The following is an 11899-nucleotide window of genomic DNA, read 5'->3' as shown; positions in this document are numbered from 1 at the left end:
AAACATAGTATTGTCAAATTGGCATTATCCGTACAAGTTGGAATCGGAAGCTGAACCGTTAGGAAAAAAGATCGGGTACCCTAGTTTCGTGTTATATTACAAAGGTAAGGCGATTTAAAATATGCAGTTCGTCAGCATGGTACTCTTCTTATCTGTCTCCGTCAATGACCATTATGAACAACAAAAATACCTTAACACAAAATCCCCAACTCCTCTAGCACGTGCAGTATAACGGTTGAAACCATTCTCAAACCCATGCATTAACGATCTTCGAGAGTAATAACCAACTCATCCAAAATTTTTCATTCATAATTGACACTCTCTGAGAACAGAAGTTCTTCCGAACATTAAGTCAAGTTCCATGCAATACTTTATGCAACACTAGTAAAGAGTTAAAAATGCCACAAACCCAACCAAAACCTTGAAGCAGATATGAAAGATATTATTGTGGAGAACAGTTCCCCAAAACAACTAAATAATATCTTGTTCCGTTTGGGAGATCTCTGTGTTTATAATGCCACTAGGATCGGAAATTTTAACTTTGTCATTGTTGTTCTTTTCATATTTTCAAGGTTAATTCTATAGCATGGTTGAAAGTGAAACCCCTGTCCTCATTTTGGTCATGTTAGGAGCTTCAATATTTTAGATTAAACATTTGCAAACCCATCTCCATGGAAGAAAATAAACTTGTAATAAAGTCAGATTCGGGACTTGCTGAAGGTTGTGGGAGAAATATTGAATCTCTCATGAATGGAATTTATCTCCCAAATGGAAATAAGATTTTTCATAGATTTTTGGAGAATTTGTTCATAAGATTTATTTCTATCAAGACAAATAACGATGGCAGGTTTTGTGACTCATTCGATCCCTTCGCAACATTCATTTCAGGGTGGTGAGTTTGACCGTAACTTCTCGTAATATTAGGGAACATCCTTTAGAGAGCAATTCAAGCCAGCCGGGCCCTAGTACGTGTTTGTTTTCCAAACCTTCACTGTCACCAGAAAAGTAAGGTTGTTAAGGTTAAGCATATCCAAAATGTAGTGTAAACAACTGTTGACACAAGCCTCATTATCCTGCATTACACATTTTATTGTGATGTAGCTGATATACTGACCGAAATACAAATCAAGTTTAGAGTTTGATCAATGACAAACTGACGATACATATCAAGTATTCTAAAGAATGATTTGATAGCGGATCCAGACTAAAAAGGAACCGGACAAAGAGGTCCGAATAATGCAGTTTCTATGGTACTGTTCTGTTAGGCCTGATCTTTGGGTCTGCCAAATAATTAAATGTCTAGCCTTAGTGGACCGGATTGCCGGGATGTCAACCGGCAACGATTAGTTGTGTGTTTTGTATCTGCTATGTACTCGTTATGACATGGCAAACTGTTCGTCAAATACGGACGATAGCTTAAAAGCTTGTCATCCCAGAGTCGATATGTACATCATTCAAGAGATTATGTAAAAAACAGAAAACGAATGAAACGATTTGATATTTATGCTCGTGGTTGTCGACTTGTTATACATTGATACGATGACTTATTTATAATAATTTTGAAATGAATCAAGATTGGGTTTATTCATCGTTAAACCGTGCAAAATTGCTTGTTCATGAAAGCAATATTAAACAAACTGTTTTATTTTACCTCCAATGATCACAAGGACAATGATGTTTAACAACACAAGAAGGACTGAGAGTGGAACTTCCTCTTCATTGGGGAATTCATTGGCAGCAACGATAACGTTGATGAAAATTACCGTCAGAGAAAACATCTGAAATCACAATATATAGATCAGTTACGTTTGTACAATATGTTGTTCGGTTACATTGTAATAAAGAAACTTGGCACAGATAAATTCAGTTTTGAGTTAGGAAGGAATTGATACAACTACACTCTTATGACTCACCTGAAGACCCTGCTCATACGAGCTCTTCATTGGTCTGTATCGTGCATGAAGGAGAAGGAAGAGGACGGAGATACAGGTTGTGATAATGACAGTCAGTCTGTCTTCCCAACCAAACAGGGTTATGAGAAGTGTTTGCGTGACCTTCCGAGCTAATTCCACGATTTCCCAGAACCAGAATTCTTTCTTGTAGTTTTCACAGAGGAAGTTCAACCATGTTGGAGGAGATGGGTATTTTTGGGAGTCGTTTGCTATTAAGGAATCATGTGATTCGTCTGTGTTTTCATGAGATAAATCTTCTGTCAATGAATCTGCCTTCCTAGGGAGCCAGTACAAATTCTTACAGAGGAGATAGAGAAGAGCTGCTGGAAATGCAATCACGTAAATCACCGTGAGGATAAAGGCGAATATGTGGTACACTTGCAGACTTGTGCAATCGACGTCCAAATCAGATCGAAGACGGGTGATATTGTACGTTTGGTCTTGGTTGAGGTAAAATGGCTTACAGGCCATTGGATAAAGGCTGAAGATAACGGAGCATACTGGTGGGTAAATAACAAACAACAGGACAACAACACATGCAAAGAGACGTGTTTCCAGGTTTTGGAAATGGGATCGAAGAGACATGCGGATGACAGGAGAAAATCTCATGATTACGTAAAGTTTCTTTGCTTGATAAAACAAGAAGGGGATAAGAACTATCACTACAGGTGAAATCGCCCCGATTATGAATTGTATCTTAGGGTTGAGGTCAAGTTTCTCATCGAAGCATCTTGGTCTTACAAACAGGCGCAGTATATTTATTTCAAAGGCTGAAATAAACTTTCCCAAGATAACCAACGGTCCAGTCCATTTGATGTCGTGCAATGATGTAAATATCTCGCCAATAACTTGATAGAACCCAAGCAAGATCTTTATTCTTGCAATAATAACATCAACAAATGATCGTGCATGTCGTCCTTTTTCAGCTTTTCGCTTTATTTGCCAAGTTAACAAGAAACAAGCCAATGCGCAGACAAAAAAGAACACACAGCTCTCTGCGATAAGAATGGCTAATCTAGGACACGGTACACATGAGGTAAGCACAGAATAGTACCCAGCTTCACAATTAGTACAAAGCCATCCTTTATACCCCTTAGCGCAATTGCCTTCTATGCTATTATGATTATTGGCGCAGCTTTTTTTGCGTGGACAGATGAATATTCGTGGGATTTCCTCTGTATAATTGGCAGGTAAAGTTAAAGGGTCGTCGATCGTCTGTAGATTCGCCACAAATTGTTTGTAGTTACTGAGATTTGCACCTGGGATGGTCCAATTCCACATGAACCCCGGAAGAAGAGCCTGGAAGTCCTGGCTGCAATTCAGACCTCTTTCGAGGCAGAGATAGCAAGGTCCATAGCGATCGGTACGTGCGTAATCATCTTTACAAGAACAGGCACGAAAACCAGCATGTATATCTTGTCTGGTTCCTTCAGGACAAACTTCACAATCTTTTGCCGAAGTACCTTGTCCTTCTTTGACGTAAGTTCCCTCATTACATAGCTTGCATGGTATTTGCCCGGTGTGTGACGACATTGTTTGTGCAATTTGATCCTCGTAGAAGCCTCCTTTAAACAAAAATCTCATATATTAAGATAAAAAGATTAAAAATAGGTTGAATAACGCATATTTTACCCTAGATTGTTAATTCACGTCCAGGTTCTTCTAAAAATCACAAACGTTGAGATCTGTTCAATTGGAAAGTCAATGGCAGAGTGACGAGAAATGCTTTGAGGATGGCAGTAAACTGACTGTTGAAAATTAATGACCATTATTTGGTCTTCTTGGAAATAGTTTTGCCCTGTTGGCTATTGGTGGCCTAATACTAGTGTAGACCGGAAATTCTATCCCTTGGACATCGCATTGTCTAATTTAACTTCGCATACGTCTGGAAGAGCTGGGAGGTTTAGAGCATTTTAGCATTTTAAAGGTTACAAATATCGAGCAATATTAATAAGTGTTTAGTAGTAACAGCGAAATTTGTATCATGTACAGTACAGCGATTGATATATTCAGACGGTTTAATTTGTCGAGGTTTTATTAAATCAATTGAACTATATATGACAACGGAACAGTTACACTATCCGAAAAGGCAATGTTTCTTGTTGGGTGAATCAAGTACAAGGTTATAAATTCATGGCTATTCGTTTTCGACAACAAAGTTCCATCAAATGTAGATTCCCATTTATAAATGATCAATTTAAGTAACTTATTTAATTCATTCTTAATACAATAGAATATTGATGTCTTCACGTTTCTAGAGTGTTACCTTCACCCATGTTTTGCATATCATAAATGAGCCTGTCCTACATTATGTTACAAATACTTTACCTATTGGACATGAGTGGCACCCACCAGTGATTGTATCACCATAAGTGCCTATTCCACACGGAGAGCAGTTAAAGTCATAATCATATAAAGTACAGTTGAAGCCGTCTTTACCAAGTGCTACTCCAATATCGAGGCTGCCTCCTGCTGAGATTGATGGCGCAGTCGAGGCGCTCGCACATTTTCTAGTGAAATGAACAACATTTGCAATCATTAAGAGCAATACATAAACAACGATCAAATTTGTCCATTAGAAATGAGGTCAACTTAGAAAAATGAGCAAAGTGATGATTTAACGTTGGGTAAGAAAAGTAATCAATTTCTAATTTACTGCCTCACATGAACTCATTTTTTTTTAATCAATATTTAGTACCTTACAACTATATGTCGTATATGCATTTCCCACCCATCCCCAACCCTCCCAAAGTGAGAAGCACGAATTAGAATAGATGCGATGGCTCAAAATCTAGGAGCTGTATTTCCATGTGTATACAGAAATGGCATATTTATTTATTATTGATATCTCTACTTACACGAAACTTAGTGAAATCTGGCCCAAAATATTATATTTGGAAGGAGACAATGTTGATCTCCCAATTGAGAATGTAATTCGTTCACTCAAAAATATTTGAGACAGGGGAGCTAGGCAGGGTTGATATCGTCCACTGTAATGTATTTTACGTATATATTGTAAGGAATGATAAAAAAGGTGAATAAATTCAATGGGAATGGTTCTCATATCTAGATATATATATTTTTCTCATCTCCAAGTTTAACGTTAAGCGCCTTTCCTATGTAACAGTTCTATTTTCTTTTATTGTGTTAGAAAGTATATATAATTATAAGTACTTACATTTTGTCGTGTTTTGAGTTCTTCGGTAAAACAAGCAAGAAGTCACAACTGAGATACCTGGAAATTAAATATTTTTCATATTGTAAGCAAATTGTACTGTAGAAAAGAAAACTTCAAATATTTATTTATTTATCTGGGCCCGTGTTAATTCACCTTACTCGACGTGAGTGGAACATTATTATGTTCTCGTCGTACACACTGAGCTTGATAAATAAATAGTGATACACTTCCTATCTATTATCTCAATGTGATTTTACAGTGGCCTTTGTACTCACGATTCAAACAACGATGATTAAGGATGGTACAATGATTGACAACTTGACTCTGACTGTGCGCATCACAATATTATTGATAATATCGATTATGAAGGAAAATGATCGATAATGGTCGATAGGCAATAAGTTCATTAAATGTTCACAAGAGAATGTGGAAACAAACAAAGCAAATTTTGAGCATTCACAGGTAAAAATGCTGATCGACAATTTTACATCCATAGTTATGAGAAGAAATATCGTTGTGGTTATCATAAGTTAAACTTACACTGTCGTCTTATTGGGTATCCCCATGAGAGACCGATCTTCAATTTGACTTATTTTGTTGAGGTAAATATGCCTGGGATTGAAGAAATGTAATATTGAGAACCTAAAATGTGGAAGATCTTGTTACCAAACAGACATTTTAGACAAAGAATCAATATCAGTGGATTGATTAACGGAACGGTCATTGATTGAAAATCGAGCTCGAAGTTATTGTTAATAATGTCAATAGAGTAGAAATTACTTACAATTGCTTCAAGACTTTGCTTTCGAAGGGATTCCCAGTTATGCTCGTCAAGTCGTTTTGAAACATATATCTACACAGCAGCATGACAAAAAAGGAAATAATAATAGATAAGAATGTCTGCTAGATATGCTAGCAAGGCAACTCATTTTGGAAACAATTTAATTACTAGTAAAACATTGTATTAGTATTGAGTGAATTAAAAACAAACAAACAAAACTTAATCCACCTATGCTAATTTGTTTACCAACTATATTGTGGTGTTTCACTTTATAATATGAACATCCGTAGTAGAAAACAAAATCAATCAGGGTTTGTTGGTTGTTTGTTTGTTTGTTGTTTGTTGTTTGTTGTATGTTTTGTTGTTGTTTTATTAGCCTTAACCTAGCCTCTCAAAAGCAAGTAAAAGTAAAATTTTAAGTTACCCACCGTGCTAATGGTAAAGCGATGTAGTTAACATTTGAACACATATATATTACTTAAACATCACGTGTTGTAGGAACGATTATTACAATGATGTCAGTACTTACATGTACTGCAACTCGGCCAGAGAAAATGCATTGTCCTCAATTGTGTCGATATGATTGCTATACAAGCATCTGAAAAGAAACGTTACATTATATGTAAACTCGTTATTGTTATAAAGAAAATTAGCCAAAGCAATGCAAATCAACCAACATTATAGTTAATATATATGCCGTATAAAATACAAAATCAAGCAATGACTTCTGGTAAATGTGTGTCTTCATTTTATGCCACTTATTTAATACACAACGTATTTTTACTAAAGTGTACTATTCGTGAACCTCTATTCAACTTAACAATATTTACATGAACGGTGAAGACTATAGAAAGACTGGTAACATGAACGCCAAACAATATGTAACTAATTCCGTTTACTTATAACTTTGGGATTTAGGAAGGATTATTTTATCGTAGGAAAATATTGGAATATATCATTTCTGTTCTGCAATTAACAAAAGGAGCACATATTCTTACAGACATCCATTTCATAAGATGCAAACACAGAAGGCCTAAACTGTTTATTAAAATAGTCGATGGTAAAGGAAGAAATTGAGTACTTACAAGAATTGTAACTTATTTAGGCCAAAGAAAGCTTCTCGGTGGATAACCTTTAGATTGTTTTTCTGTAGGAAAAGTGTCGTAAGTGTGTATCCGACTGTTTGATTGAACAGACCCGGCACAAGTTCGGATATATTGTTGTCGGCAAGATCGCTGTAATTTAAAATATATATATATATTTTTTAGTTTCAAATGCACAGTAGTCAAATGGCATCAAACTTTCAATGACCAAATTTCAGGTGAAATTATTTTAAAGATTAATTCGTTAAGATAAATGAATTTAGGAAGACTTCTGTTTTGCAATTTTAACCTTCCAATTCGCTTAATACTGGAATCATCTAGATAAACCATTTTTGGAGTTAAGTTCAAAGGCAAAGTATGTCGGAACATCCTTAAACCAGGGAGTTGCTTCTATATTTATCCAATAAATCTGAGACGGCTAATCAATAAAGGAAGTACATCAAGAAGAAACAAAAGTCCCTTGTTTCTTGATATCAGTAGATGACATGAAATACTGTTCTTTTGAAAGAATGGGATAAAATGAGTCATAGAATAAGTGTTTCGCACTTCGAGTTAATATATAATGAACGATCCTGTTAGAACAATAGAAGTATAATATGCTATAGGCATAGCACTGTGTTAACGTACAGGAAATCTAGGCCCGAGAGTCCTTCAAAACTACCAACGTGGAGAAAACGTATCTTGTTGTTATTAAGAAACCTGCGTACGAGATTAAAAAGAGTAATTAGAGGATTATAATACTTTGGTGATTTAACTAAACAGTGAGTCTTAAATTGTACTACAATGAGTAAGACATAGTACTATAGTACATGATCATAGTGTTTTGATAGCAACGGAAGATGCCATCAGTTGTCAACGATCTTAGGTCAACGAGGTCAAAGTCGACAATGTATGAAATCCTACAAGTTTAAATCAGGTAGAGTCCTTTTGATCTAAGTTATAATCATCGATAGTATAGTAGAGCAATGTAATAGTATTCTTTTATTGGCTTACAATGTTATATCGTGCTTTAATAACATTTAAAAAACGACAACTGTTATATAAAGAATAATAAAATTGGAGTTATATAGAGTCGAAACAGGCCATAGCTTACTATACCGTTATTCTGCTTTATTTTTAAAATGTGAAGCAAAACTTTCTGATATAAGTTCTGATATAATATATTATGGATAAATTGTATACTTACAATTTTTTAAGATGATTCAAACCTCTAAAAAGTTGCGCTGGAATGCTTTGTAGTTCATTAATATTAAGTTTACTGAAAATATTGAAAAAATAAGACAAACATACATCACAGAGAAAGTAAAACGTTAGGATTTCAAAACAGCTTCAAAATTCGCCGTGTTTCAGGAAAATGTATTTTACGGTGCAGCATCAGGGGCGTAGCGAGGAATTTGCCAAGGGAGGGGCTAAGCCTGTAAGCAAACTATGTAAGCGTAGCGCCACCATAAGTTGGCGGGAAGCGTCCAAGAACAATTTGGCCGAAACTGCCTCCCAGATTGCTGGAATTGGCACTTCCCAGGCCTTGTAAGTTGCATCTTAGCATTTTCTATTTCGAAATTACTAGCGATATCATAAAAAAAATACAAAAAAAAAAAATGCTCAAGGGGGGGGGGGGGGGGTGACGGTCGCCCCTTCGCTCCTCTTTGGCTACGCGCCTGTGCAGCATAGCAACTTTTTTGTTCTTGTGGATTCTCAATCTATTTGTTGAGAGGGGGCGGGGTTGTATGTAAAATAAATTAGAAAGATGGCCTGTTTCATAATGAAGTAACAAAAAAACGAATGCATTGCCTCCTTTGTTGAGTGTGTTTGAGTAATTGAGTAGAAACTTCTCTCACCTGCAGGTAGACGATGACATTGAATGTTGTAATTGATTAACACTATAGTGGAGGAATTGTTCGTTCTACATAAACATGTTGTCAATAAATTAGAACTTTTATGAGATGGTTTCCTGCTCCAAGCAACTGGAAGATGTGAATATTTGTATGAGGATATCTAGTATCCCACAATTGTTCAGACGCTTCACGTTTTATGGAACAGTTCTCCTTACGCAACACCAGCCCTTAGCATTCTGAGACTATCATTTGTCTACCATTGTGCTGATAACCACGGGTTCCGAAAACGGGGGCGTGGGGTAACATGGGCAAAATGGGGCATGTTTAGAGCAGAATACGCAAAGAATCTTTGGTTTGTCCCCACAATTACGATTCACATACCCCAGTACCGCTACTAGTTTTAGCCCGCCCCCTTCCCCTCCCTGCATAGATTCTTTTAATGACAACCATAGAAGAAAAAGGAGATTTGTACTAAAGAATATACGGTGCAGTACGGTGATTTGAAAGATATAGATGCTTCCGATATTGTTCACATGTTGAACAACACCATTATCTTACACCGCGACAAGGTGTCAATCAATAGTATGTAGGTGGCATTTTAAGGTAAGAAAATTATTTAAAAAAATAACACATACAGTTTGGTAAGATTGGATAGCCCATAGAAACAGTCAGTCGGAAGTGACGAAATCGAATTGTTATGAAGATACCTACATGCGGGATGAAATAAGGACAAGGTTATATATATACTATACTGCAGCATATGGTATGCAAAGTAATCACATAGGCTACTTTGTATATGTTTGTTTGTGAAAGTAATTGATCACTCTCACTTTTCGTAAGAAATATTTGGTTCTTTCTACTAACTTCCATATATTGAGAAACAAATGTTAATACTATTCTAAAACATTAGCATGTATTAAGGTATATTTGTATGCAGTGACAATTTACAACATGTTAAAAGAACGACAATAATGTAAACGAGAAAATAACATTTGAAGGGTAGTCTCTTAAGACTACATTATCATTTTGAAATACCGTTGTTTCTCGGCACTAAATTGTCTTTATACATAAATTATTCATCTTGCATAAGAAGAAGAATCCTTTCACAATGTCTGTCTCGCGGATTTTCTGGAGAAATACGTTTTATTTACCTCTGCAAAAGTAACATATACTGTTGACTTCAATTATGATGGATCATTCTCAAGTTAATAAAATAAAATTAACCATCTGATAAGAGTTCTGCAAGGTTAATGCTCTTCAGAGATGTAGATTAATTATAGACTGTTATAGACTGTCACTGATACTAGCACTAAATACTTACAAAACCCTGAGGGAAGAAATATCTGCAAACAGCTTCGTTGGTAAAGTTTGTAGTTTGTTACCACTTAAATCACTGAAAGTAATTGAAAACTGTACATTGTTTATATGTGAATTGCATTGTGTCTTATTGAAAGAAAACCAAGTATACCATAAGCTTTCTTTTTTGCTATTTGTGTATAGAGAAAGATCTTTACTAAGTTGCGACAAAATAGCGATATTACTCGATGACGACTAGTAAAATAATTTCAATCTTTCCTCATGCTATAAGCTTTATTCGGTTTGTTAGGCCTTTGTGTAGAGTTTTATACATAAAATATTTCGTGCGTAAAATTACTGTACCCTGAGATCGAATGGAACTTTAACAAAAGCCGCTCGTGTTGAAATTTCCAAACTCAAGATCAGTTATTCTTCTTTTCGTTTGTATACAGTAGAATTGGCCAAATTTAGGATCTCAGGAAAATTATATTTGTGTGGAATGTTAAAAAAAAACCTAGTTACAATACTCACAGCCCTTGAAGTGAACGCAACCCGTCAAAAACTCCGTTTGGTAAGGTTCTGATTTCGTTCAAGTACAAATCACTAGAAAGAATTGGAATAAGGTACATTAAACAGAACCCCTCAGTATTCTTGCTTGGGATTCAAGAAAAGCACTGATTTGTGGTCAATAATTAGACTTTTAAATCCAAGAAAAGGAAACATATACGTATTAATGTTGTCTAATGAAAATATTGATTCACTTTTATTTTTCAGATGGCAATATAGAATGGATATATATATATATATATATATATATATATATATATATATATATATATATATATATATATATATATATATATATATATATATATAGGAATAACGGAAAAACTGTTAAACAACTATGCTGCATTTAGAGAAAGGCTGGATCTCGAGTGAGATACAATAATTGAATTAGGTAGGTGATTGGAAGTAAAACAGCCAATGTTTGGTTTTTGCAGAGCTTTCGAGCAAAACTAGCTCTTCTTCAGTGCATGATCACCGAAAGTGACAAGGAGTAGCAGGAATTGAAACTGTTTTATGGAGGAGATGTCGGCATGGTTGTAAAGGCAAAGCGACTTACTGATTTCTGCTGAATTGAGCAGAAGTTTTAGAAATTCGGATTATTTTAATCCGCGTCGGATTATTTTAATCCGATTCCGTCGTAATTGTAAAGGAATTGTTTTGGTTTATCTGGGACGGCAAATCGTTTCTGATGTTTAAACCGAATGGTGCCGTGGTCTTTAGGTTTAGTTCCCAGAAATTTTCTTTCGCTTTCCTAGATTTATCTGTCCAAGAATCGTTCTGGTCAATGGCAATAACACGCAAATTCTCAATTGAATGATTTTGGAGATTGAAGTGATTTGCAACAGGTTGGTAGATCTTTTTTGTTTTGATCGCCGATCTATGTTGTGTCATTCGCATTCTAAGAGTGTTTTTTGACTCTCCAATGTATTGTAAGTTACAAATATTGCAGTAGATGAGGTAAATGACATTTTTGGATATGCAGTTAATTTTGTTCCGAATTTGGAACGTGCGTTTGGTTTGGTTGCTCTGAAAGGCCCCGGTCGAATCGACAAGTAAGCACGTTTTGCAATTTTGTGTACAGGGCGATGATCCTGTAGTTTCTGTTTTGCTTTCCCCTAATGGGGTGTCATCCCGAAAGGATGCCCGAACTAAGATATCCCGTAGGTTGCTGGGTCTTTTAAAAGCGA

The 11899-nt window shown here is 35.6% G+C and overlaps 1 protein-coding gene across 5 annotated transcripts in view; it reads right to left on the bottom strand.

Annotated features, from left to right (window-relative positions):
• LOC139964533 (uncharacterized) overlaps positions 1–11899 on the bottom strand; it is a 34272-nt gene that overhangs the window by 2002 nt on the left and 20371 nt on the right. For 2 of the 5 annotated variants that reach the window (XM_071966165.1, XM_071966167.1), the window contains 13 exons: positions 10677–10748; positions 10171–10242; positions 9485–9556; positions 8201–8272; positions 7642–7713; positions 6997–7146; positions 6441–6509; positions 5915–5983; positions 5671–5742; positions 5131–5187; positions 4281–4462; positions 1914–3517; positions 1652–1778 (listed from right to left, as the gene is read on the bottom strand). In XM_071966165.1, the coding sequence (XP_071822266.1) occupies positions 1652–1778; positions 1914–3517; positions 4281–4462; positions 5131–5187; positions 5671–5742; positions 5915–5983; positions 6441–6509; positions 6997–7146; positions 7642–7713; positions 8201–8272; positions 9485–9556; positions 10171–10242; positions 10677–10748 (2690 nt within the window). Of the gene's footprint in view, positions 1–1651; positions 1779–1913; positions 3532–4280; positions 4463–5130; positions 5188–5670; positions 5743–5914; positions 5984–6440; positions 6510–6996; positions 7147–7641; positions 7714–8200; positions 8273–9484; positions 9557–10170; positions 10243–10676; positions 10749–11899 lie in introns of those variants that run through there. The other 3 variants (XM_071966166.1, XM_071966168.1, XM_071966169.1) reach the window with 3 other exon arrangements.

The sequence above is a fragment of the Apostichopus japonicus genome, chromosome 23 (genome assembly GCF_037975245.1).
Source record: "Apostichopus japonicus isolate 1M-3 chromosome 23, ASM3797524v1, whole genome shotgun sequence".
Classification (NCBI taxonomy): Eukaryota; Metazoa; Echinodermata; class Holothuroidea; order Aspidochirotida; family Stichopodidae; genus Apostichopus; species Apostichopus japonicus.
Note: the sequence above shows the minus strand (reverse complement) of the source record. Positions and strands in the feature narration are given on the sequence as shown.